Here is a 27474-nt window from a genome sequence, read left to right as displayed (position 1 = left end):
TTGTCCCAAAGGTGCTTTTTTTCAGGAGGCAGCTGGCCTTTTTTCTTTTCTTTTCTTTTGAAGACGTTTCGCTTCTCCTCCAAGAAGCTTCTTCAGCTCTGACCGGATGGCGGGGAGAGCTGAAGAAGCTTCTTGGAGGAGAAGCGAAATGTCTTCAAAGACAAAAAAAAAAAAAAGCTGAATTGCCTCCTGAAAAAGCACCTTTGGGACAACCTGGAATGACTGAGAATCTGTATAGGCTTTTAACAAACTTTCCTAATTGCAATCTTGAGTCCTTTCAGGAGTTGCCTCAGAGCTTGACTGCTACAGTGGGCTGCATGCAGGGGCTTCCCTTGAAGAGTATTCCAGGAGGTGCAAAATGGAGGCAGCCAAGGCTGTTAACCGGCCTGGAATTAAGCGAAAAATGTCCTTCAACTGTATTCTGGGCACAAACAAAGGGGTGCTTTTACTTTCATCACCCCTAAAAGTCGGAGGGCTGGCTACGTGAGGGTCCCGGCTCCCAATTTCCCTGTTGGCGGCCGCCTTTCTTTCGCCAAATAACGGGCTGCCTCAGGAATTGGGCTCAGCTCCCAGGCTTAATGAGTCGAAGTCCACGAAAACCCTCCAGTGGCGGGACAAAGGACGCCTATTTCGGCTCTCTGCTGGGAAACTAGGCGAGGCGAGCAACTCCTCAGGGATCAGCACGGAGACTAGGCCGCTGTTGCCGTGGTAACTGCGTGGCTCCTCCCCTTTTCTCCCTTTAGCCCAGGAGCTTCGCGGCCTCTGACCTGCCCTGAAAGTGGCTTCCCCTACGGCCCCGGTGACTAAAGCACCAATCAGGGCTTTGTTTGTAACGTGAATGGTTTTATCCAATCAGGGCAAGACTCAGATGGGGAGGACGCCTTCGCTTCATTCCCGTTCCCCGCTATACACCAATGATGTTTGCTGTACTGAATACACTTTGGCGTTTATCCGCTCATCCAGCCAATAAACCGCCCCGACGGTTTATTATTTTTTCCCAATTGGCTACTGCGAAACCCCGCCCCAGGCTTCACAACCATTGGTTGTCTTGCGTGCGAGGGAAGTAAAGGGAAAGAAAAAAAATCGACCTCAATACGCCTTTCGGAGCCCCTTAGCGAATCAGAGGGACCCTCACCACAGAAGTCCCCCCCCGACTAAGCCCACCCAATCGCCGCGCGGCTTTTTCCCCCATCGGGACCCACCCCCTTATTTTTGACACGCTCCATTTTGCATCTCTCACCCCTTTCAGCCAATCCGCGGCGCCGACGCTCCCGCGCAGGCGTGCTGCGCCGCCCGCCGCCCTCCCCTTCGCGAGCCGAAGGAGAAGGGAGGGGTACGCTCCTGGAGGGAAACAGCGTCCGACGCCATCTTAGAATCGCCGCTCCTCCTGCTCGCCGCGGCCGCGTCTGAGGAAGGGAGCCGAAGCGCTTCGGACCGGGAAAAACAACAACACCCCGCCGGGGGTCTAGCGGCCAAAGGGGAGGGGGAGGCGGGTGAGTGACTGAGAGGACGAGAAAGAAAAACAAAACAACCAGGCCTGAGGCGGCCAAAGCGCCGAACGGGTAGCGGCGGTGACGTCACGCCACGCTGCGGGCGGTGACGTCACACGGGAGGGGGGTTTAGAATCCCCACGGGGGCTCCGAAAGGAGATAAGAGGCCCAGCGGGGGAAAGGGGCGTGGCTTCGGGCCGAGGGGCGTGGCCTGGCCGTCTGGGGTCCCTTTCCGGCCTTGCTTTTCTTCCCGGAAGTGGGGTGAGTGGGGGGAAGGGAGGGGCGCAAGTGGGGGTGGCGGCAGGTAGGTGAGGTGTTATGGACGGGCAACATGGCGCGGAGGGTTCCCTGACCCATGTGGCGCTGCTTTTCCTACCCACAGGTGTGCTTGGTGGTTCGTTGCCCTGAGTTGGGGGCCAGGCAGGCCTCGAAGGGAGAGAGAGGAAGCCAGGAGAAACTGCGGGAGTGAGGAAGGCCAGGTAGGTAACAGTAACAGAGTTGGAAGGGACCTTGGACGTCATCTAGTCCAACCCCCCTGCTCACGCATACGACCTATACTAGTGATTCTAACTGCCGACTTTCTGATGGACAAGCGCAGCGTCTTAGCCACTGAGCTACCTAGTCAGGCTTGGAGGGGAGGAGGCATCGGCCAAGACAGCGTTTCTCAACCTTTTTGCCCCCCCCTTAAAGACTTTGACTCCCAGAATTCCCTCCAGCCTCTGTAGCTGGCTGGGGGATTCTGGGAGTTGGAAGTCCTCCCATCTTCTGGGTGGGGGGCAAAGGTTGAGAAACAATGGGATAAGGAAGAAGCCACACCACTTTCGAGGCTGGGAGGGTTGGGAGAAAATGGGGTAGAAATCCGCTGGAGAGAGAGACGTTACAATGGGAGGAAAATTCAGAATGACAGCATTGGAAGGGGCCTTGGAGGTCTTCTAGTCCAACCCTCTACTCAAAAAGGAGGCCCTAGACCAGTGTTTCTCAACCTTGGCATCTTTAGGCTGGTGGACGAATATGCCGGATACAGACAGACACAGACAAGGCTTTATTGGCCAAGTGTGATTTATTGGAAAAGGAATTTGTTTTTGGCGCATAAGCTCTCAGTATACATAAGGAGAATAAAAACAACATTCATCAAGAATAAAAAGATACAACACTTAGTGAAAGTCAAGGTTACTTGATAAGCTATCAAATCGTACCAGAAACAATAAAAACAATATAAATTGAAAGATACAAGCAACATGGTTATAATAGTAAGTGGGGAGAGATAGATACTAGGAAGGAAGAGAAGAATAATAGTAATACATTCTTAGTAAATTATTGACAGTGTTGTGGGAATTGTTAAGCAGAGTGATGGCATTGGGGAAAAAAAAACATGCGTGAACTAATATGCTGGATACGTGTATGTGTATAACACACACACACATATATATATATGAGAGACGGAGAGAGCACTCTACACATACATTCACATGTCTATGTGTGTATGTATATATATATATACACACACACACATACATACAGATACATGTGTGTATGTGTATATATATATATATATATATATATATATATATATATATATATATATATATATATATATACACACACACACACACACACACATAGACATGTGTATGTATGTATGATGTATGTATGCATGTATATATGTGTTGTATTTGTACTGATAAATAAATAAAGGGAGACTAGATGTATGTATATATGTTACTGTGAAAGTCCGAAATCTGGTGAATGTCGACATTCACCGGTGAATGAAAGTCCGAAATCTGGTGAATGTCGACATTCACCGGTGAATGTCGACATTCACATAGTCGCTTGGTGTATGTCCTTATCCTCTCGACACCCTTACCCTAATACCCTTACCCTAATACCTCGGCTCCTCGCTTCCTTTTAAGCGTCTTCTATTCGCAGAGTTTTTTTTTTTTAAACCTGCGATCCTGCACGAGTAGTTTCCAGGACCGCGAATTGAAAAGCGAAAGTAAAGCGTTACGCTGACTCGTTATATATGTCACCGTGAAAGACCGAAATTGGTATGTGTCGACATTCACCGGTGAATGTCGACATTCACCAATTTCGGTCTTTCACGGTGACATATATGTATGATGTATCTGTGTGTGTGTATATATGTATGTATGTATGTATGTATGTATGTATGTATGTATGTATGTATATATATATATATATATATATATATATATATATATATATATATATATATATATATATATATATATATATATATATATATATATATATATATATATATAAATAAATAAATATAAAGAAAGTAAGAGTGCTATGCTGTCTGGGAAATTCTGGGAGTTGAAGTCCACCCAGCCTAAAGTCACTGAGATTGAGAAGTATTGTCCAAGACCAGTGGTTCTCAATGGATCCCTTTAAATACCTTTTGTAGCCCAGACCCACAAAGACGTACGGTTTAAATCGTAACATTTGTTCCAGCTTTTGCACTCCCCCTGATGAGATCATGGTCCTTGAACCACAAGTTAAGAACCACTGCCCTACACCATTTCAGACAAATGGTTGTTCAGCATGCCCTTGCCTTATCAAACAGTTGTTCCTTGGCCTGGTCTTTGCTTGGGGGCTGAGGTTTGCTCCAAGGGGGCATGTTTTGCTTAATAGAGCTTATTTCCAGATGAATTATTTCCTGATAAAACTTCCTCGAGGGAGGGGGGAAAAACCATTTGTACGTCAAGGGGGTGGGGGGGAACCATAGTCCAGTTGCCTTTTGAAAAAGGCACCTTTTGAGACAACCGTGATTTGGGTGACTAAGACTCTCCACGGTCATGTATTTCCAGAGAAATGGAGATCTTAACGGGGTAAAATGGCCCTGATTCTGCTGTGCTCATGCCCAAGAAGCAGGGGTCAGCTGTCATCTTTGCAGAGCAAGTGAAGTTATATTGATGTCATTCTTGTTTTTCAATTGGATAATGAGGTGAAGTGGACTCTTCAGTAAGCTTAACATGGAATAAGATCTAAAGCAGGGGTCAGCAACCCATGGCTCTGGAGCCGCATATGGCACTTTCACCCCTCTGCTGCGGCTCCCTGTCGCTGGTCAGCTGTACAATTGATAGGGCTTTCTGGTAGGACAGGTAGAGGAAAAAGGATGCTGCGCTAGAAGGAGACTCTATGGTGGGGGAACGGGACCTCTGGTCGGCTCCAGAATCGAACAGGGCGGGGGGCTTCTGGTTAGGACCTTTGTGGCTCTTTTGCGTGTTTAAGGTTGCCGACCCCTGGTCTAAAGGCATGGAAATGGCTTAGGGCAGGAGAATGAAACTGGTGTCAACCCTGCGTGCTTGCTTTCAGAAATCTAGACTCCAGTGTCTTCTGGTCTGAGATTATCTGGCCTAGAATTCATGTGTGAGTTCCTCAAACACAGCCTAGTAAACAAGGAAGCCGTGTGGGATATGAAGTAGTAAAGTAACTTCCATGAACTGAGGAAAGTAATTTGGATACATCATCATCATCATAATATGCATTTTTGAATGTTCAGTTGGCTGAGTTTCATGTTTAATAAATAAAGTAAATAATAATAATGATAATAATAATAATAATAACAATAATACAATACAATACAATAGTAGAGTTGGAAGGGACCTTGGAGGTCTTCTAGTCCAACCCCCTGCCTAGGCAGGAAACCCTATACCGTTTCAGACAGATGGCTATCCAACATCTTCAAGACTTCCAGTGTTGGGGCATTCACAACTTCTGGAGGCAACTTCTGTTCCACTGATTAATTGTTCTCACTGTTAGGAAATTTCTCCTCAGTTCTAAGTTGCTTCTCTCCTTGATTAGTTTCCACCCATTGCTTCTTGTTCTACCCTCAGGTGCTTTGGAGAATAGTTTGACTCCCTCTTCTTTGTGGAAACCCCTGAGGTATTGGAACACTGCTATCATGTCTCCCCTAGTCCTTCTTTCTCTTAAGCTAAACATACCCAGTTCCTGCAACCGTTCTTCATATGTTTTAGTAATATATGTTCATATGTTTTAATAATATAACAATTATATTATGTAATATATGTTCATATGTTTTAATAATATAACAATAACAACAATATTAATAATAATAACAACAACAATAATAATACGTCTTTGGCCCTGGGTGGGGCCCGGCTAGTAATCAATGCCAAATCCGGCGAAACAATTGGCCGCTGTGATACAATTGTATAATAATAATAATAATAAATGCAGGGGGCTTGGATGCATATTTTACAATGCTGGATTATTAAAATCTGTTGTTTTTGTTTTCGGATTTCAAAAAAGGATTCCTAACCTGGTCATTGGAGCCAAAAGGTTTTGGGGGAATGGAGTTTGCAAGATGAAATTTGAATAACAATTGGAGGTTTACGAGTTTCCCGCTTTCCCCCCCCCCCAGAAGCGTTGGGAATATTTCTCATCTGATTAGATCTCAAGGATCTTTATGTGTTTTTAGAATGTACTTGCTTTTATTATTCTTTTCCCAGACCCTAAAATTTGGCAGTTGGGAATTTTGGCAAAGTCTAGAATAAACGGTGAATGTTTGCAGCATGAAAATAGGACAAGAAGCTTCTTGGCATTTTGGAGTTTTAAGCCAGTACATATGAATGTAAAAAGGCTTCTTGCCTCTGTAGGGAGCTTCACTATGTGCAAAGAACTACAGTGGTCTGATTTCAACAACCTGCGTCGCATTTTTGTCACTTTTGCACAATTTACATGATTAAAACCAATGGTGAAACCTCCATGTTTATGAGCCTGTAAGTTAACAACTTTTGCGTTCCCCGTGCCCGCCCATTGGAAAAAATTTAAAACCCATTTGTCGTGTTTGCTTTTTCAGTAGAATGTAAAGCACGTACTTTCAGAGGTCTCATCGTAAAAAAAAAAAAAATTAGGGCATTTTGAAGTAAAAAATGAGTATCTTTTGCTATACTTTCCAATTGTTGTTAGATGCAAATTCGTGTCCGACCCATCGCAACCCCATGGACAACGTTCCTCCAGGCCTTCCTGTCCTCTACCATCCTCTGGAGTCCATTTAAGCTCACGCCGACTGCTTCGGTGACTCCATCCAGCCACCTCCTTCTCTGTTGTCCCCTTCTTCTTTTGCCCTCCATCGTTCCCAGCTTTCTTCTCCAGGGAGTCCCTCCTTCTCATTAGGTGGCCAAAATATTTGAGTTTCCTCTTCAGGATGTGGCCTTCTAAAGAGCATTCAAGGTTGATCTCCTCTAGCAGTAACCGGTTTGATCGCCTTGCAGTCCAAGGGACTTGCATACTTTCCAATATGTGTTGTTTATTGCTAGATATTGTCAGGGTTTTGTTGTTGTTGTTTGTGTTGCCTTGGTTAAATTGTTAGGAGATGAAAAGATGAATTTCCCACTGACATTCCAGTCAATTTCCCTTTATTTTAGAATAAGTAGCAACAGAGTTCTTTCGTGGGTAACACGGAGCGAAGAGAAAAAAAAAAACATCAGAGTAAATATACAGTTGCTGATAACCTCAAGGGCAGAGTTCCATGACAGTTACCCTGTTATTATTCTTACCTTAGAAAGAAGGATGAGCAGTCTTGAGACTTAATGGCAGGAAGAATGTAAAGGGTTCACCTTTGGAAATTCAAATACGCTTTTTAGAAACTCCCACACGCTCATACAGCAACTTGCAAATGATAGCAATCTCTTTTATTCAAGATCACTTTTGTAGCCTTCCTGGGGTAGGTGGCTCGGCTTGGGAGGCCTTAAAGCGTTGTTTTCCCAGTTGGGAAAGAGAAAAAAAATTCCCAAGGAAAGAAAGGTGGCTTGACAGGAGAGAAAACCGAACATGCATTGGCAGCTGAACATTTCACGGCGCATCTGTGGAAAAGGTTCTGTGAAAGACGCAGAAACGAACAGATGGATTCCTTCTGCTTCGCAGCCTTTGGGAGCAGTGGTTCTCAACCCTGTGGGCCGCCGTGTCGTCGCAGGGGGGTCCACGGAGCCTTTTGAAGCAATGTTACAGTTGAAATCTTAAGTCTTGCGGGTCCGTGAGGAAGAAAAATTTGAGAACCGCGTTTTTGGAGGCTTCCTGGACTTGTTTTAGGAAGGTATTTGAAACACCTTATTCTGTTCCTCTAATGTCAGCATCCGTTAGCGTTCTGATCTGCAGGTCCTTGTGGTCGTGGTCCAAATTAGATTTCTCTGTTTGTCACAATTTTATTAATTTATGATCTAACACGGGGGTCCCCAACCTGTGGACCGTGTCCCACTACCGGTCTTGTGGCCTTACTCATAACCGGGCCTCATGGTGTGCGCCAGGCATGCACATACAGCCCCACTTGCGCATCATGGAGGCTTGTGGCCAGTAGTGGGATTCAACATTTTTTACTACCATTTCTGTGGGCATAAGGATACTGTAAAATAATAATAATAATAATAATAATAATTTAAATTTATTAGCCGCTCCCTTTCCGAAAAGGACTCGGGGCGGCGTACAATGGAGTAAAAAACATATAACATTTACATAAATCCACGACATACATAAGTACAAAGACACACATGTTCGGAGGAGGTTAACAGATACAATACATAGACAGTTAAAAACCATTAAAATACCCTAATTACAATACCCCATGTACAATCCAATTCAAAATGTTAAAAAACAGACAGTCAGGAGGAGTACGAGGAAATTACGGTTGAGCCAGGCCAGATAGTTGGAAGAGGTGGGTTTTCAGTTGTACACGGAAGGAGCGGAGATCGGAAGTCATCCTGATGTCCCGGGGGAGGTCATTCCACAGGGCTGGGCCCATCACAGAGAAGGCTCTGCTCCTGGGTGTCGCCCCCCGACACTGTTTGGCGGTCGGCACCCGGAGAAGTCCCTCTCTGTGAGAGCGGATTGGTCGTAGGGATGTGTGGGGCAGGATGTGTGGGAAGGTTATTGCAAAACCTCCATTTCCTCCTGATCAGCTGGGACTCGGGAAGCAGAGAATAGGTGGGGGCGAGGCCAGCCAGAGGCGGTATCTATTGGTTCTCCGAACTACTCAAAATTTCCGCTACCGGTTCTCCAGAACCGGTCAGAACCTGTTGATAACCACCTCTGCTTGCGGCCCCGCTTGTGTGAGCGTCGCAGGCGCTCGCGGCCCCACTCGCGCAAGCAACGGGTGCTCGCGCATGTGCATGCCTGCCCCTCCCATGAAACCACCTCCTTACCACCCACATTCCCGGCCACCAACCCACAAAGATTGGGGAACTCTGATATAACACACACACACACACACACACACACACACACAGAGCAAGCAAAAAGTAGGAGAAAAAGGGAAAGGAAAGCTGTGATTAAGAAGGGGAAACGAGAGAAAAGATACAAATTCGAATTTCTCACGCTGAGCTGCTAGAAAAGCAAACTGTTTCTGAGATGGTCGGCGAGTGGGGAGAATAAATTTAGGCCAGAATTTTTGTGAAATCTTTTGAGAGGTGTACAGAGGATAATTTTGCTCCTGTTCTGAGTTGGTGAAATCGGTAGGTTTATGCGTGAGGCCTGCAGCCATCTTTTCTTGTGGATCTTAGGCCTGCCACACTTTCTGTTGTCCTACTATGCACTTTCTATTTGTGGGGGAAATGGGAGGGGGGATTGTACGGAGTTACTTAATGTGTAGCCAAAACAAAATCCTTTCTAGAAAGCCCAAGGTCGTCTTTTGTCTTTGCGCCTCTGCGCTTTGCGGGAACTGGATGGGTGGAATGATGTCCGTTCCGATTCTACAGGTTATACAGACAGTATTTACAGCTAGGATTGGGCCAAGCCGGAGAATTCTTAGAAATGTTTGTTTGTTTTTTGCCCCCCAGGATGGCGAAGTCCTTTAGGGCAGTGTTGCATTCCTAATTTTTCCTCAATCTGAACAGCTTTTAAGGATAGGTGGGCTTCTGGAGCTCCCAGAATTGCTGGGATTTAAAGGATTCTGGGGGAATCTCAGAATTGAAACCCCACACATCCTAAAAGTTGCCAAGATTGAGAAATGCTGCATTCCCAAATGATCCAAGCTTGGCAGTTTCTCCTTGGATTCCAAAGTTTTGTAAAAGTAACTGCAGGTTTGAATAAAGTTATGGAAGTCTGGAGTGATATTACAGGATATTGTTTTTTCCCCCACTCATAAAGCAGTCTCCTTCCTTCTTTCCTTCCTTTCTTTCTCTCTCTTTTTCTCTCCCAATCTCTCCCTCCCTTCTCTTTCTTTCTTTCTCTCTCTCTTTCTCTCTTTTTCTCTCACTTCTCTTTCTTTTTCTTTTGTTCTCTCCCTACCTTTCTTCTTTCTTGCTTTTTCTTTCTTTCCTTCCTTCCTTCCTTCTTTCTTTTTCTCCCTTTTCTTTCTTTCTTTCTTTCTTTCTTTCTTTCTTTCTTTCTTTCTTTCTTTCTTTCCTTCCTTCCTTCCTTCCTTCCTTCCTTCCTTCCTTCCTTCTTTCTTTTTCTCCCTTTTCTTTCTCCCTTTTCTTTCTTTCTTTCTTTCTTTCCTTCCTTCTTTCTTTTTCTCCTCTTTCTTTCTTTCTTTCTTTCTTTCTTTCTTTCTTTCTCCCTTTTCTTTCTTTCTTTCTTTCTTTCTTTCTTTCTTTCCTTCCTTCTTTCTTTTTCTCCCTTTTCTTTCTCCCTTTTCTTTCTTTCTTTCCTTCCTTCCTTCCTTCCTTCCTTCCTTCCTTCTTTCTTTTTCTCCCTTTTCTTTCTCCCTTTTCTTTCTTTCTTTCTTTCCTTCCTTCCTTCCTTCTTTCTTTTTCTCCCTTTTCTTTCTTTCTTTCTTTCTTTCCTTCCTTCCTTCCTTCCTTCCTTCCTTCCTTCCTTCCTTCTTTCTTTTTTTTTCTCCCTTTTCTTTCTCCCTTTTCTTTCTCCCTTTTCTTTCTTTCTTTCTTTCTTTCTTTCTTTCTTTCTTTCTTTCTTTCTTTCTTTCTTTCTTTCTCCCTTTTCTTTCTTTCTTTCTTTCTTTCTTTCTTTCTTTCTTTCTTTCTTTCTTTCCTTCCTTCTTTCTTTTTCTCCCTTTTCTTTCTCCCTTTTCTTTCTCCCTTTTCTTTCTCTCTTTCTTTCTTTCTCTCTTTCTTTCTTTCTTTCTTTCTTTCTTTCTTTCTTTCTTTCTTTCTTTCTTTCTTTCTTTCTTTCTTTCTTTCTTTCTTTCTTTCTTTCTTTCTTTCTTTCTTTCTTTCTTTCTTTCTTTCTTTCTTTCTTTCTTTCTTTCTTTCTTTCTTTCTTTCTTTCTTTCTTTCTTTCTTTCTTTCTTTCTTTCTTTCTTTCTTTCTTTCTTTCTTTCTTTCTTTCTTTCTTTCTTTCTTTCTTTCTTTCTTTCTTTCTTTCTTTCTTTCTTTCTTTCTTTCTTTCTTTCTTTCTTTCTTTCTTTCTTTCTTTCTTTCTTTCTTTCTTTCTTTCTTTCTTTCTTTCTTTCTTTCTTTCTTTCTTTCTTTCTTTCTTTCTTTCTTCCTTCCTTCCTTCCTTCTTTCCTTCCTTTCTTCCTTTCTTTCTTTCTTTCTTTCTTTCTTTCTTCTATCTCTTTCTCCTTCCTCCCTCCCTCCCTTTCTTTAAAAAAAAGGAAGATTCCCATAACTTTCATGTAACTTTAGCAGGTGGGAATTCAACAGGAGTTGTTTCCTTATTCGCATTTATGTGAGGGGAAAAGCCAGCCTGGTGGGTGGAACTTTTGAAGTTCCTTAGACAGACATCTGGGTTGCCAGAGAGGAAATGTTTCCAATATAATAGGAAAGTAAAGTTCTCGGCGTACAAACACAATTGAGCCCCCCCCCCCCCAAAAAAAAAATCCATTGCTAAGCAAAACACTTGCTAAGTGAATTTTGCTCTATTTTTACCACCTTTCTTGCTGCCGCTGTTAAGTGAGTCACTGCCGCTATTCAGTTGATAACTCAGTTGTTAAGTGAATGTGGCTTCCCCCGATGACTTTGCTTGTCCGAAGGTCGCAAAAGGGGATCAAATGACCTATGACAGTGACCACGGGAGGGAGCGACTTACCAGAACTTTGAATCTAGGTCATAAGTACCTCTGACAAAGTCGGTCATAACTTTGAACTGTTGCTAAGCAACCGGCGTAAGTTGTGGATGACTTGTATTAGCATTTTCTGCATTTCAAAGATGTTATGGACAAGGAATCAATTTCCCCCCTTTTCCCTCCCTCCCTCTTTCTTTGTTTCTCTTCCTTTCTTCTTCTCTTTTTTTTTCTCTTCCTTTCTCTTTCCCTTCCTCTCTCTTTTAAACATGTTTATAAAATGCCTTTTCTCTTTTTTAAGTAAACATTTCAGTTTTGGTCGCCACGATGTAGAAAAGATGTGGAGACTCTAGGAAGAGTGCAGAGAAGAGCAACCAAGAGGATTAGGGGACTGGAGACTAAAACATAGGAAGAACGGTTGCAGGAACTGGGTACGTCTCGTTGAATGAAAAGAAGGATTAGGGGAGACAAGATAGCAGTCTTCCAATATCTCAGGGGTTGCCACAAAGAAGAGGGAGTCAAGCTATTCTCCAAGGCACCTGAGGGCAGGACAAGAAGCAATGGGTGGAAACTAATCAAGGACAGAAGCAACTTAGAACTGAGGAGAAATTTCCTGACAGTGAGAACAATTAATCAGTGGAACAGAAGTTGCCTCCAGGAGTTGTGAATGCCCCAACACTGGAAGTCTTTAAGAAGATGTTGGATAGCCATTTGTCTGAAACGGTATAGGGTTTCCTGCCTAGGCAGGGGGTTGGACTAGAAGACCTCCAAGGTCCCTTCCAACTCTGCTATTGTATTGTATTGTATTTCATACTTAAAAATAATGGTTTGATGGTAATATTGTGGCCCACAATTTGCACCAATATTGTAAAACTCGACTTACAAACCAACTTTTTAAAAATACAAAAGTTTAGGTTTAGGTTTTATTAGATTTATAGACCGCCCCCTCTCCCCGTAGGGACTAGGGCTTTCTTTACTGCTGAGAAATAGCACAGGTTTTTTTTTTTCTATTTTCCCCCCTCAGCCTTCCATCCAAACATTTTCTTCTCTTCTTCTCCATCTCTTTCAGAAGCAAGTCACACTTGCAAAATGCTTATAAATTATAGCTCTATCTTAACCCAGCGGAGAAATAAAAAAATACGCTCAGTCTCCGCTGTCTGAAGGATTTTGAAATAGGGATGGGCGGGAGACCACATACCCCTGTAAGCAAAGTTTTATCTGAAATAGTAGAGAGAAAACATGCAAAGGCCAATTGTTATAGATTACCGTATTTTACAGAGTATAGGACGCTACAGAGTATAAGACGCACCTTAGTTTTTGGAGAAGAAAATTGGGGGGGGGGAATCTGCCTACCTCATCTGGCTAGCCTTCTTAGCCTGGTCAGCTTCAGCACATGAGTTCACTGGTTGTGGACCGAGCGCGCGCGATTCGGTCTCGTTGGGGCGCTGAAAAGCAGCTTCTAAAGCCCAGCTGATCGTCGCAGGGAGCTCCAGATATGAAAGCAGGGAAGCGACAAGACAAGGCAGCAGCCATTCCCCGTTGTCAGTTTGGGGCTCCGGGCCCCTCGCGTTTTCAGCCTCCAAACACTTCGTTTGAGACCCCGTTCAAGTCGGGGATCGCCAGAGCACATCGCTGCCAGAAAACGCGATGATGTGCAGAGGCCAAAAACGTGATGCGTATCGGCGGCGGTGTGCTCTGGCGGTCCCAGCAGCCTTGAACAGATCTCAAACGGAGCACTGGGAGGCTGAAATCGTGAGGCGTAGAGCCCAAAAACGCACGCCATTGTCTGTGGCAATCTCTGCAGCCAGGAAGAGGACGCACGGAGGTCAAAGGGCGGGTGTAGGCGGGGCTAGTTTTGTTGTATAAGACACACCCAAATTTTCAGCCTCTTTTAGGGGGGGAATTAGTGTGTCTTATACTCCAAAACATACAGTATTATAATACAATACAATAGTAGAGTTGGAAGGGACCTTGGAGGTCTTCTAGTCCAACCCCCTGCCTAGGCAGGAAACCCTCTACCGTTTCAGACTAATGGCTATCCAACATCTTCTTAAAGACTTCCAGTGTTGGGGCATTCACAACTTTTGGAGGCAACTTCTGTTCCACTGATTAATTGTTCTAACTGTCAGGAAGTTTCTCCTCAGTTCTAAGTTGCTTCTCTCCTTGATTAGTTTCCACCCATTGCTTCTTGTTCTACCCTCAGGTGCCTTGGAGAATAGTTTGACTCCCTCTTCTTTGTGGCAACCCCTGAGATATTGGAAGACTGCTATCATGTCTCCCCTAGTCCTTCTTTCTCTTAAGCTAAACATACCCAGTTCCTGCAACCGTTCTTCATATGTTTTAGTCTCCAGTCCCCTAATCCTCTTTGTTGCCTTTGGAGTATTGTTTCCTTTGTGTAAAAAACGAAGGGATAATTAATTTGGAGGGTTCGGGGTTTTGTTCTTTGCTGGATACACATCCCAGCCAGTTCTAAACAGGTAATTTTAGAGCACAATTCCATTCCGGAGTGTAGAACATCTTGTCTCCAGGCGACATATATGGCCCAGCTCCTGTTCCATATTCCACTCCTCAAATCCATTCACCACCTCCTTCTCTCTCTCTCTCTCTCTTCCAGGCTGTGACCAACTCATTTGCCTGCTAGACCGGCTTCTCCACCAGCTGTTCCTGCGCCTCGGGGTGGTGGGGAGCCCACCCATTTGGGCCAGCCATGGATCCGGCGTTCCCCAATCCATCCCGGGATCCTGTGAGTATCCAGCCGCCTTTTTCCCCTTTCGTTTTGGAGAAGGTGGCACAGTGGCCATTTCCACCGGGGGAGCTCTTCTCTTCTTTTTTAATTCTTCTCTCTTTCTCTCCTTATTCGTAGACCCAAGAAGATGGCATGGCCTCCGACGACTTCGACATCGTGATAGAAGCGATGCTGGAGGCCCCGTACAAGAAAGAGGAGGTGAGGATATTAGAAATCAGAACCTGTGGGGAAAGTAATTATTGTGTTATATTTTGCCAGGAGTCCAGAGCTAACAATAACACAGTTGTCAGCTCCGCTGCTATGCCGAGACAGAGTACCATGAACTGTGGGGAGGGGGAATGAAGGAGAGAAGGTTTCGGGGGGAACGAAAGTAAACACCGTATCTCCTTGTGATGCTGCCTCAAGGTCACCCAAGGGGGGCCGCATACCAAACTGCGCTTGGACGGACCTTTACGAAAACATCTTTCCTGAACCTGATCGGGTTACACGGGGGGTGGGTGGGCAGTGAGAGATAAAGTAACTTAAGAGATTTTGCCACGTGATTCTCAGTTCTGGCTTTGCAATACTGCAATGTCCTTGACCGCTAAATAAACTACACTTTTCTCAACAAAGGGAGCCAAGGATCTTTTATAGAGAGAAGTTTAAAGTTATATGGCAGGTTTGACACGATGTAATTCCAGATGCAAGTTTTCCAAATATTGTTCGGTTCTTTGATCCGGATCTGGCCTCCCCTCTGTTTCTCCTCACAATATAAGGGTCTTCCTTTTTTTTTTTTTAGCAGAAAAAAGGCATAAGATAAAATAAGATGGCTGCTTTTTTTTCTGCCGATTTGAGCCTCAAGTAGGTTTTTGTTAATTAAAAGAGGCCCAGCTTGTGCCTCCCAGACACCCCATCTCAACTCCAAGCAGGGCAAAACTTTCTTGGAAGCTGGCAGAGGCTGAAGAGGAAGACTATGATGGCTGGCTGGGGGACAGTCAACTCCCAGTCTTGCCGGTCTCCATTTACTTAGAAGTCAGTCTTGAAAAAAACAGTTAACAGGTAGTCCTCAACTTACGACCACAATTCAGCCCAAAATTTCTGTTAGCTAAGCGGAGATGGTCGTTAAGCGAGTTTTGCCCCATTTTTGGACCTTTCTTGCCACTGTTCATTGAATCCCTGCCTCTATTAAGTAACACGGTTGTGACATGAATTTGTCTTTCCTGTTGACTTTTCTGGTTCGAAGGTCGCAAAAGGTCATCACATGACCCAAGGACACCGCAACCGTCCTACATACAATACAAAAGCAGAGTTGGAAGGGACCTTGGAGGTCTTCTAGTCCAACCCCCTGCCTAGGCAGGAAACCCTATACCGTTTCAGACAGATGGCTATCCAACATCTTCTTAAAGACTTCCAGTGTTGGGGCATTCACAACTTCTGGAGGCAAGCTGTTCCCCTGATTCATTGTTCTCACTGTCAGGAAGTTTCTCCTCAGTTCTAAGTTGCTTCTCTCCTTGATTAGTTTCCACCCATTGCTTCTTGTTCTACCCTCAGGTGCCTTGGAGAATAGCTTGACTCCCTCTTTGTGGCAGCCCCTGAGATATCGGAACGCTGCTATCATGTCTCCCCTGGTCCTTCTTTTCATTCAACTAGACATACCCAGTTCCTGCAACCATTCTTCATATGTTTACATATGAAACAGTTGCCAAGCATCTGAATTTTGATCGTGTGACTAAGGGGATGTTGCAATGATCAGGTGAAAAACAGTCGTAAGTCACTTTTACAGTGCCATTGCAACTTTGAATGGTTGTACGTTGAGGACAACCTGAATTGCAAATACAGGTTTCTCCCTTTCAGTGTTTGCCCCTTGTGCCAGCCCCATTCTCTAGTCCCTGTAAAGGTACAGTCCCAAGTGTGTGTTTTAAGGACGATATTCACTCCCAAGGTCAAAAGACTTTAATCTGCATTAATCCAGCTCTAAACTCCTATATTAATATTTATTGGAGGCAAGGTCTCTCCGTTGTCCTCCTTATTCTCAGTAGCAAAAAAAAAATGAGAATATTGAGAGAGAACCTGCGCCGTGTTGTTATCTTTGATGGGCCATAGTGACTGGATGTTTTGATCCTCTTCTTTTGCTTCTAAAAATGAGGAACGAAATGTCCAAGGAACGCACGAAAAATGGAGGACGCCCTTTGGAGGTTGGAGATCCGGATTCTGCCCTCCGCATTGGAGAGGACAATTTAAGCCTGCTTCTAGAATTCTCTCTTTTGTGTCACTTTGTGCCTGCTAGCTAGCAGAATCACGCTTCCCAGTTGACCTTGTGTTTGTTTAAGCGGAAAAGGGAGTCCATGTTTCGGTGCCCGCTTTCTCACGGTGCCTTTTCCCCCTGCTGAATCCACCCTTCTATTTCTTCCAGGCCCAGCCAGGACCCTCAAAGACACCGACTGATCCCCCCACAGCCCAGGTAATGCCCCAAAACCGAAGGGGAGGAAATAGGGAGGGAGCTGGAGGAATGCGGTCTAACTTCCTCTCCCCCTTTCTTTTCTTTTTTTAAGTTTTTAATTTATTTTAGTTACATAATAAAAATTTCTTTTGTGAATAGAGTGTTGTCCAAATTCCCTATTTGACATTCCCACCAAAAGACATAATTCACTTTATGTTATATTTCCATGATTTCCAATTTTAGCCGTATGACTTTTCTTCTCTTTATTTTCCAATTTCTACTTTTTAACACGTACAAACCATATAATTTTCCTTTCCCTTGAAAAATAAACACTTTATCATTTCTTTGCCATCTATTTTCCATTAAGAATATGAATCTTCAAGTTTCAAATTTCAAGCTTTGTATAATCAGCATGACATAATTATTTAACAGCTTTGAGGTTCTTAATGGAATTGCTGTACGTTCTAATTAAAACATATTTTTACCTTGTTAACAATATTTCTTTCCACTGGATAATATCATTCTACTATTCTACTATTTCTAAATTTTCTTTTCTCTTTTTCTTCTTTTTATGTGTCATATCTTCTGTATTTTCCTCTCACTTTTCAATAGATTTTTTTGAATATCCTCCAAGTTTCTCTTTCCCATCTCCATTTATTTCTCTCTTTATTTTTGGCTAATTCCTTTTTTGGATGTCGTTTCCCTTTTTTTCCTCTCTGCTCTCTTTGTGCTTTTACCCCATTTTGTTTTTATTTTCCATTTCTACCTTGTTTAATTCCTTGTTCATTTACATTGCTTGTCTGTTCCCCTCCTGTCTCCACTTTCAACAATTTTTCGGGTATCTTTTCTATCTCTTTGTCACCTTTGAATGTTGCTCGTGGACTTTTTAACATTTCCAACAACTCCTCTAACGCCCCACCCTCCATGATCAAATTTAATACATGTTTAATGTTTTTTATATTCTACCACAATTTCCTCTCCCCCTTTCTCGTTAGCCGTCTCCGGAGGAACAAGGAAAAGAAGCCAAGAAGGACAGCGCCCCCAGCAGCAGCAATGGGGAAAGCAGCAGGTAAGCCACAAGGGCTGTGTGGTTTCTCCCCCCACACCCCCTTCGTTTCTCCCCCCCCCCCTCCATCAACATGGCTCTCATTTCTGGCTTGCTTCCTCCCTCAAAGCAAAAAGAAGAGGAGTCGTAGCAGGAGCCGTGACCACAGACACAGGTAGGGGTAGCTCTGAAGAGAGCACAGAAGAAGTCGGCAGGCCCTGGCTGGGGCTGGCATAGGAGATCCCCACAAAAGGAAGCTTAACACAGGGCCTAGCTCGTGACAGTCTGCAGGAGAGTCGATGGGAGGAGGGAAAGCGAAAGTAACGTCTGTATCTCCCCGAGAAGCTGCCTCAAGGTCATTCGGCTGGGAGACAAAGGCAGCTACATACCAGCCTATCCTTGAACTGACTTTTCTGAAAACGTATCCCTTGAATCTGATTGGTCACGGGAAGGGGGTCAGCGACGGGAGGCAGTTAGTTGTGGCTCAAAGGGGTCAAAATCAGGAGGCTGCGAGTGTAGATCCTAGGTAGAGGCGAATATTTCTCTCTCTGGGCACAATGAGAATACAGGTGACACTTGAAAAATTAGAATATCGTGCGAAAGTTCATTTATTTCAGGAATGCAACTTAAAAGGTGAAACTAATATGTGAGATAAGACTCATGACATGCCAAGCAAGATAGTTCAAGCCACGATTTGTCGTAATTGTGATGATTATGGCGTACAGCTCATGGAAACCCCAAAGTGCTCCAAAATCTCCTGGTAGACGGCTGCATTGACCCTGGTCTTAATGAAGCACAGTGGTCCAAAGTCCTCTTTTCTGATGAGAGCAACTTTTGCATCTCATTTGGAAACCGAGGACCCAGAGTATGGAGGAAGAATGGAGAGGCCAATCAAGCACAGGAATCCCACGGTCATTGAATCAGTTTTTGGTGCTTTTGGCAAAAATTGCTCTCATCAGAAAAGAGGACTTTGGACCAAGGAGCAACAGGATTTTGGACCACTGTGCTTCGTTAAGACCAGGGTCAACGCAGCCGTCTACCAGGAGATTTTGGAGCACTTCATGCTTCCTTCAACAGACGAGCTTTATGGGGATGCTGACTTCATTTTCAGGCTGCCCACACTGCCAAAAGCACCAAAACCTGGTTCAATGACTGTGGGATTACCATGCTTGATTGGCCAGCAAACTTCCCTGACCTGAACCCCATACAGAATCTATGGGGCACTGCCAAGAGAAAGATGAGAGACATGAGACCAAACAATGCAGAAGCGCTGAAGGCCACTATTGAAGCATTCTGGTCTTCCATAAGACCTCAGCAGTGCCACAGGCTGGTAGCTTCCATGCCATGCCGCATTGAGGCAGTAATTGCTGCAAAAGGGGCCCAAACCAAGTACTGAGTACATAGGCACGCTTATACTTTTCAGAGTTCCGATATTGTTCTATGTACAATCCTTGCTTTATTGATTTTATTGATTGCATGTAATATTCTAATTTTCTGAGATGGTGGATTTGCGGTTTTCATGAGCTGTACGCCATAATCATCCAATTATGACAAATCGTGGCTTGAACTATCTCGCTTTGCATGGAATGAGTCTTAACTCATATATTAGTTTCACCTTTTAAGTTGCATTACTGAAATAAATGAACTTTTGCACAATATTCTAATTTTTCGAGTTTCACCTGTATGAACAAAACTCCGCATTGGCGACCAGGAAGGGCATCCGGCCATTAAACGCTCTGCTAGCTCCATTCAGTTGCCCAGACTCCATCCCGTAAGGGATTGTGGGGTCGTTAAACGATGATGATGATGTAGCTCAGACAGGCCTGTTGGTTTTATCCGAAATTCTGTTTTCGGAGGTGCCAGAAGCTTCTCCCAATTCAAAAGATTTACTTTGGCAAATGCCAGAATTGTCCTCGGACAAGGTTGGGACTGTTGATGGGATAGAAAGAATGCTGCTGATTCTATAGGCTATACAGGTAGTCCTTGACTTATAAGTAACCTCTGCGGGCATGTGACTGAACTTGGGTTAACATGGCCATGTCAGGGTTCCAAATAGCATCCAAAATGAAATCCGAGTCCAAAGGCAAAGTATTGCTCAAAGTTCCCATTTATTAAGAGAGCCATGTTGGCACATCTGGGAAAACCCAAATCTGAAAGCTTCCTGGTTTTCCCCACCTAGTTGAAAGTTCAGGATCTTGCCCCCACACCCACAATCCCATCCCATGGTCCCATCTCCCACTGCCATGCTGGCAGCTGGCAACCAGTTCCGGTCAGACGGAGAGGTGCGGAGACAAAGGATAACCTTGGTTTTCTAGAAAGAATTTTGTTTTGGCTACATAGCATCTAATTCCATACAATTCCCCCCTCCCGTTTTTCCACAATAGAAAAAGCATAGTAGAATAATAAAAAGTGGCAAAGATCCAAAAGGAATATCGCTGCAGGCCTGACGGGCCACATGTTTTGCTTTTCAAGGTTTCCGGTTTGTAGTTTGGGGCGAAACGGAGACTTTGCCAAACAGTTGCAGGAAATACATCAAAAGCAACATTTCACCCGCCCCTGATGCCAAATCTGATAATGCTCGTTCTTCCTAGCCGTAGTCGGGACCGAGACCGTCATCGTAGACGAAGCCGGAGCCGGGATCGCCGCAGCCGCCATCGGAGCAGAAGCCGCCATCGGAGCCGCAGTCGAGATCGTAATAGGCGAGCCAGCCGATCTCGGAGCCGAGAGCGCCGGCGGGAGGAAAGAGTCCGTTACCGCACCCCACCACCCCCAGGGTGAGCAGTCCAACAGCACTGTAGGCCAGATCGTAGTATGGTCTTCCTTGTGATCATAATGGACAGGCTCGGTTACGGTGATAGGCCGAGGTCTATACCTGCAGTGATAACCTGATTATGCCATGAATAACGAGCAAGGCCAGTCGTGCTGTGGAAGTACCCTGTTTCCACGAAAATAAGACCCAGCCGGAAAATTAACTCTAAGACCTAACCAGAAAATAAGCTCAATGCATCTTTTGGCGCAAAAAAATAATGTCGGGTTTCCAAAAGACGCCCTAATTAACTTACGAGCCTCGAGCCAAGTTTCAAAAGAAATCCAGTCATTTATTAGGAACAATATCTCGGCAATACCCGCGTGGAGTCAGATCTAACTTCAGTTTCATTATGGCTGAACTTTACCCCTGTTTCTCCCCTCCCCTCAGTCTGTGTCATAAATCACATTCACCAGCGAGGTGCAGCAGCAGGATTTAAATTTCCCGCCTCACAAGCCTGCTGTAGTAATCTGAGATCCGACTCTAGCCGATACGCGTGGAATTCTCTCCCTCCTTTCCTCCAACGTCAACCTGAGAACAGACGTGGAAATGCTTTCCAAGTTGACACATAATATAAGACCCGGTCTTATTTTCGGGGGAAACACGGTCACCCTTGTGATTGTGTCGCCGCTGCTGAAGTTGCGATCCGGGCTTGTGCTCTTGTTTCCCCGCAGGCGACGGTTTGGCCACAGCAAGAGTCCCCTGTTCAGAGAGAAGAGTCCCCTCCGGTGAGTATTGCAACATGGATAAGGGCGGATGGCTGAGAGAGAACTCCTTTAACGTGCCTCGTCTCTGCTCCCCAGCATCCAATTCTGCGTCTGAATGACTCCGCTTCTCTCCCAACACAGGGAGCCTCTGGGCAGCTTGAGCCCCGAAGAACGTGACGCCCGTACGGTCTTCTGCATGCAGCTAGCTGCCCGTATCCGCCCTCGAGACCTTGAGGATTTCTTCTCGGCTGTTGGCAAGGTCATATTCCCTTCCCTTCTTCTCTGGCTTTGGCAAATTCTTACTTTGCCCCAAGCGAGGGTGGGCTTCTGGCCCTTTCTGGTGCTTGGTTCCCACCAACCTAGCTAGCGCAGTCTGTGATTGTAATTAGCTGGAATAGTAGCTTCTTCAGTCTGGTTTTATCCTTAGTTTGGCCTAGCGGTTAAGGTGCTGGCTTAAGAAACCTTTAGAGACCGTGAGTTCTAGTTCCATCTTAGACACAAAAGCTGTTGGGCCTAATCACCAGGAGACAAGTGAGTTCTAGTCCCACCTTGGGCACAAAAACCAGCTGGGTGAATTTGAACTAATCACCAGGAGACTGGGATTTCTAGTGCCACCTTAGGCACGAAAGCCAATTGGGTGACTTTGAGCCAAACACCAGGAGACTAGGAATTCTAGTCCCACTTTAGGCACGAAAACCAGCTGGGTGAATTTGAACTAATCACCAGGAGACTGGGATTTCTAGTGCCACCTTAGGCACGAAAGCCAATTGGGTGACTGAGCCAAACACCAGGAGACTAGGAATTCTAGTCCCACTTTAGGCACGAAAACCAGCTGGGTGAATTTGGACTAACCACCAGGAGATTGGGAGTTCTAGTGCCACCGTATGCATGAAAGCCCACTGAGTGACTTTGAGCCAAACACCAGGAGACTAGGAGTTCTAGTCCTACCTTAGGCATGAAAGCCAGCTAGGTGACTTTGGACTAATCACCAGGAGATTGGGAGTTCTAGTGCCACCGTATGCATGAAAGCCGACTGAGTGAGCCAAACACCAGGAGACTGGGAATTCTACTCCCACTTTAGGCATGAAAGCCAGCTAGGTGACTTTGGACTAACCACCAGGAGACTGGGATTTCTAGTGCCACCGTATGCATGAAAGCCAACTGAGTGACTTTGAGCCAAACACCAGGAGACTAGGAGTTCTAGTCCTACCTTAGGCACGAAAACCAGCTGGGTGAATTTGGACTAATCACCAGGAGATTGGGAGTTCTAGTGCCACCGTATGCATGAAAGCCCACTGAGTGACTGAGCCAAACACCAGGAGACTAGGAGTTCTAGTCCTACCTTAGGCATGAAAGCCAGCTAGGTGACTTTGGACTAATCACCAGGAGATTGGGAGTTCTAGTGCCACCGTATGCATGAAAGCCCACTGAGTGACTTTGAGCCAAACACCAGGAGACTAGGAGTTCTAGTCCTACCTTAGGCATGAAAGCCAGCTAGGTGACTTTGGACTAATCACCAGGAGATTGGGAGTTCTAGTGCCACCGTATGCATGAAAGCCGACTGAGTGAGCCAAACACCAGGAGACTGGGAATTCTACTCCCACTTTAGGCATGAAAGCCAGCTAGGTGACTTTGGACTAACCACCAGGAGACTGGGATTTCTAGTGCCACCGTATGCATGAAAGCCAACTGAGTGACTTTGAGCCAAACACCAGGAGACTAGGAGTTCTAGTCCTACCTTAGGCACGAAAACCAGCTGGGTGAATTTGGACTAATCACCAGGAGATTGGGAGTTCTAGTGCCACCGTATGCATGAAAGCCCACTGAGTGACTGAGCCAAACACCAGGAGACTAGGAGTTCTAGTCCTACCTTAGGCATGAAAGCCAGCTAGGTGACTTTGGACTAATCACCAGGAGATTGGGAGTTCTAGTGCCACCGTATGCATGAAAGCCCACTGAGTGACTTTGAGCCAAACACCAGGAGACTAGGAGTTCTAGTCCTACCTTAGGCATGAAAGCCAGCTAGGTGACTTTGGACTAATCACCAGGAGATTGGGAGTTCTAGTGCCACCGTATGCATGAAAGCCGACTGAGTGAGCCAAACACCAGGAGACTGGGAATTCTACTCCCACTTTAGGCATGAAAGCCAGCTAGGTGACTTTGGACTAACCACCAGGAGACTGGGATTTCTAGTGCCACCGTATGCATGAAAGCCAACTGAGTGACTTTGAGCCAAACACCAGGAGACTAGGAGTTCTAGTCCTACCTTAGGCACGAAAACCAGCTGGGTGAATTTGGACTAATCACCAGGAGATTGGGAGTTCTAGTGCCACCGTATGCATGAAAGCCCACTGAGTGACTGAGCCAAACACCAGGAGACTAGGAGTTCTAGTCCTACCTTAGGCATGAAAGCCAGCTAGGTGACTTTGGACTAATCACCAGGAGATTGGGAGTTCTAGTGCCACCGTATGCATGAAAGCCCACTGAGTGACTTTGAGCCAAACACCAGGAGACTAGGAGTTCTAGTCCTACCTTAGGCATGAAAGCCAGCTAGGTGACTTTGGACTAATCACCAGGAGATTGGGAGTTCTAGTGCCACCGTATGCATGAAAGCCGACTGAGTGAGCCAAACACCAGGAGACTGGGAATTCTACTCCCACTTTAGGCATGAAAGCCAGCTAGGTGACTTTGGACTAACCACCAGGAGACTGGGATTTCTAGTGCCACCGTATGCATGAAAGCCAACTGAGTGACTTTGAGCCAAACACCAGGAGACTAGGAGTTCTAGTCCTACCTTAGGCACGAAAACCAGCTGGGTGAATTTGGACTAATCACCAGGAGATTGGGAGTTCTAGTGCCACCGTATGCATGAAAGCCCACTGAGTGACTGAGCCAAACACCAGGAGACTAGGAGTTCTAGTCCTACCTTAGGCACGAAAACCAGCTGGGTGAATTTGGACTAATCACCAGGAGATTGGGAGTTCTAGTGCCACCGTATGCATGAAAGCCCACTGAGTGACTGAGCCAAACACCAGGAGACTAGGAGTTCTAGTCCTACCTTAGGCATGAAAGCCAGCTAGGTGACTTTGGACTAATCACCAGGAGATTGGGAGTTCTAGTGCCACCGTATGCATGAAAGCCCACTGAGTGACTTTGAGCCAAACACCAGGAGACTAGGAGTTCTAGTCCTACCTTAGGCATGAAAGCCAGCTAGGTGACTTTGGACTAATCACCAGGAGATTGGGAGTTCTAGTGCCACCGTATGCATGAAAGCCGACTGAGTGAGCCAAACACCAGGAGACTGGGAATTCTACTCCCACTTTAGGCATGAAAGCCAGCTAGGTGACTTTGGACTAACCACCAGGAGACTGGGATTTCTAGTGCCACCGTATGCATGAAAGCCAACTGAGTGACTTTGAGCCAAACACCAGGAGACTAGGAGTTCTAGTCCTACCTTAGGCACGAAAACCAGCTGGGTGAATTTGGACTAATCACCAGGAGATTGGGAGTTCTAGTGCCACCGTATGCATGAAAGCCCACTGAGTGACTGAGCCAAACACCAGGAGACTAGGAGTTCTAGTCCTACCTTAGGCATGAAAGCCAGCTAGGTGACTTTGGACTAATCACCAGGAGATTGGGAGTTCTAGTGCCACCGTATGCATGAAAGCCGACTGAGTGACTTTGAGCCAAACACCAGGAGACTAGGAGTTCTAGTCCTACCTTAGGCATGAAAGCCAGCTAGGTGACTTTGGACTAATCACCAGGAGATTGGGAGTTCTAGTGCCACCGTATGCATGAAAGCTGACTGAGTGACTTTGAGCCAAACACCAGGAGACTAGGAGTTCTAGTCCTACCTTAGGCATGAAAGCCAGCTAGGTGACTTTGGACTAATCACCAGGAGATTGGGAGTTCTAGTGCCACCATATGCATGAAAGCCAACTGAGTGACTTTGAGCCAAACACCAGGAGACTAGGAGTTCTAGTCCTACCTTAGCTATGAAAGCCGGCTAGGTGACTTCGGACTAATCACCAGAAGACTGTGAGTTCTAGTCCCAACTTAGGCACAAAAGCCAGCTGGGTGACTTTGGCCCAGGGATCGGCAACCCACGGCTCTGGAGCCGCATGTGGCTCTTTCGTCCCTCTGCTGCGGCTCCATATCGCAGGTCAGTTCCACAATTGATAGGGCTTTCAGTTAAGACAGATAGAGGAAAGAGGACGCCTCGCTAGGAGGAGACTCTATGGTGGGGGGCCAGACTTCCGGTCATCTCCAGAATTGAATGGGGGGCTTCCGGTTAGGACTTTTGTGGCTCTTTGAGTGTTTAAGGTTGCCGACCCCCTGCTTTGGGCCAATCACACTCGCCTAGCCTGGCCCAGCCTTGCTCGGCAGGTGGTTATGGGGCCCATAGGAGGAATGAATATTTTCTCCTTTCACGCCCTTTACTTTATAAAAATAATAAAAGCTGGAATGAAAAATCGAACGAATAAAAAACAAAGAAACGCAGGCATGAAACATTCGATCCTTCGGACTCTTCCGCTAATGTTTTCCCCGATGGGTCCCTTTGGCCAGGTGCGTGACGTACGGATCATCTCCGACCGAAATTCCCGGCGCTCGAAGGGCATCGCTTACGTCGAGTTTTGTGAGATACAGTCGGTGCCGCTGGCCATCGGGCTGACAGGGCAGCGCCTCCTGGGCGTACCGATTATCGTTCAGGCTTCCCAGGTTTGAAAACTTTATTTTAACAAAAAACAACCCTAGTCTTGTGGCCCGCCAGCAAAGCCGGCAGCAGATTCGGACAGTGAGGAGGTTGGGGAGGAACATGGGCCTGTTCTGGAGTCGGGAAGGCTCGGATGAGGGCTCTGTATCGGAGGCAGAGAGGGGGCCAGGGCCGTATGCCAGTTATCAGCTGCCTTCGGAGTCGGACATCAGTGAAGTGTCAGGGTTCCAAATAGCATCCAATCAGAGTCCAAGGCAAAGTATTGCTCAAAGTTCCAATTTATGAAGAGAGCCGTGTTGGCACCTCTGGGAAAACCCAAATCTGAAAGCTTCCTGGTTTTCCCCACCTAGTTGAAAGTTCAAGACCTTATCCCCACACCCACAACTCCATCACATGGTCCAATCTCCCACTGCCATGCTGGCAGCTTCCACCCATCCAGTTTCTGTCAGTTGCAGAGACAAAGGATGACCTTGGCTTTCTAGAAAGAATTTTGCTTTGGCTACGCATTTAAGTAACTCCGTACAATCCCCCCCTCCCGTTTTCCCACAGTAGAAAAAGGCACAATAGAATAATAGAAAGTGTGGCAGGCCAAAGATAGAAAGGAAAACTGACATGTGGCAGAAGAACAGCTGGAGCCTGCTCCCAGGGTGCGGATGTGCAGAGCGGCCAGATGAAGGGAACAGCTAAAGAACAGGGGTTGACTTGGGAGGAAAGCCACAGGTGGACGATGAATGGCCCCTCCCAGAGGAAATAAAAGAGGGAGCGCCAGGGGAGTGGAGTTTGCAGGAGGCCAATGAAGTTCCCTTCATTGGTTCGTGACTCTCCGAGACTCCTGGCCAGTTTTTGCAGATCTCGGCCTGGCAGCTCTCCAAGCCAGATAAGGTCTGTGACCGTAAATCCTCCTTTGAAAGACTTTGCTGGACGTGAATGAGCAGAAGCCACAGCCAATTAATAAAAAAGGGTTTTTTGCCGGGACCAGGAGTTTGCTTCGCGCTCTTGGGAAGCCTCGGTCAGACCATCTCAAATCTACAAGTGAGGGCTAAAATAAAATAAACTCTGTTATTTCTGGCTCTTTCTGACGCCCCCTCCCTCCCTTTCCCCAATCTGTGGCCAATAGGCGGAGAAGAACAGGCTGGCGGCCATGGCCAACAACCTTCAGAAAGGCAGCGGGGGCCCCATGAGACTCTACGTCGGTTCCCTTCACTGCAACATCACCAAAGAGATGTTGCGCGGGATCTTCGAGCCCTTTGGCAAGGTAAGGTGGGACGGGGGGCAGAGAAGAGGGGAGCGGGGTGGATCCCCAGGAAAGGGGTGTGTGTGTGTGTATGTATGTCCTTGGCTTTCCTAAAGGGTAGGGCACCTTCTCTCTCTCCCCTCCATAGATCGACAGCATCGTCCTCATGCGGGACCAGGATACCGGACAGTCCAAAGGCTACGGCTTCATCACCGTAAGTTGGGTGGATTTTCTCCCGGGCGGGGCAGAGCGTAGCCTTGTTTATTTATTATTTACTTAGCGTGTTTTCCCGAAAATAAGACAGGGTCTTATTATCTTTTGACCACCCACTCACCCCGAAATAAGTGCTTCGCCTCGTTTTCGAGGAGGTC

At 45.9% G+C, this 27474-nt stretch overlaps 1 protein-coding gene and 1 long non-coding RNA gene across 8 annotated transcripts in view; one reads left to right on the top strand and one right to left on the bottom strand.

The window, feature by feature from the left end:
• Positions 1-1294: 1294 nt before the first annotated feature.
• Positions 1295-27474, top strand: part of RBM23 (RNA binding motif protein 23) — a gene marked incomplete at its 3' end in the record, with an annotated part of 39492 nt that continues 13312 nt past the window's right edge. For 2 of the 5 annotated variants that reach the window (XM_081968890.1, XM_081968891.1), the window contains exons 1-13: positions 1295-1493; positions 1873-1969; positions 14047-14175; positions 14296-14376; positions 16571-16618; positions 17593-17666; positions 17773-17817; positions 20234-20416; positions 21123-21176; positions 21297-21414; positions 25722-25874; positions 26987-27124; positions 27252-27317. In XM_081968890.1, coding sequence (XP_081825016.1) covers positions 14140-14175; positions 14296-14376; positions 16571-16618; positions 17593-17666; positions 17773-17817; positions 20234-20416; positions 21123-21176; positions 21297-21414; positions 25722-25874; positions 26987-27124; positions 27252-27317 — 996 coding nt within the window. In that variant the 5' untranslated portion in view covers positions 1295-1493; positions 1873-1969; positions 14047-14139. The remainder of the gene's footprint in view (positions 1494-1872; positions 1970-14046; positions 14176-14295; positions 14377-16570; positions 16619-17592; positions 17667-17772; positions 17818-20233; positions 20417-21122; positions 21177-21296; positions 21415-25721; positions 25875-26986; positions 27125-27251; positions 27318-27474) is intronic. The other 3 variants (XM_081968888.1, XM_081968889.1, XM_081968892.1) reach the window with 2 other exon arrangements.
• Positions 21421-24742, bottom strand: LOC309400423. 3 transcript variants are annotated; one of them, XR_014176654.1, is made up of 3 exons: positions 24214-24742; positions 22498-23949; positions 21421-22365 (listed from the first exon to the last, which is right to left on the bottom strand). It is a non-coding gene; the product is annotated as an uncharacterized lncRNA (long non-coding RNA). The 3 variants fall into 3 exon arrangements; XR_014176655.1 differs by having other exon boundaries at positions 21421-22893; positions 23026-23949; XR_014176656.1 differs by having other exon boundaries at positions 21421-23421; positions 23554-23949.

Source organism: Natrix helvetica (genome assembly GCF_964273705.1).
Source record: "Natrix helvetica genome assembly, chromosome: W".
In the NCBI taxonomy this organism is placed as follows: Eukaryota; Metazoa; Chordata; class Lepidosauria; order Squamata; family Natricidae; genus Natrix; species Natrix helvetica.
The sequence above is the reverse complement of the archived record's forward strand: the minus strand, read 5'-3'. Positions and strand labels throughout refer to the sequence as shown.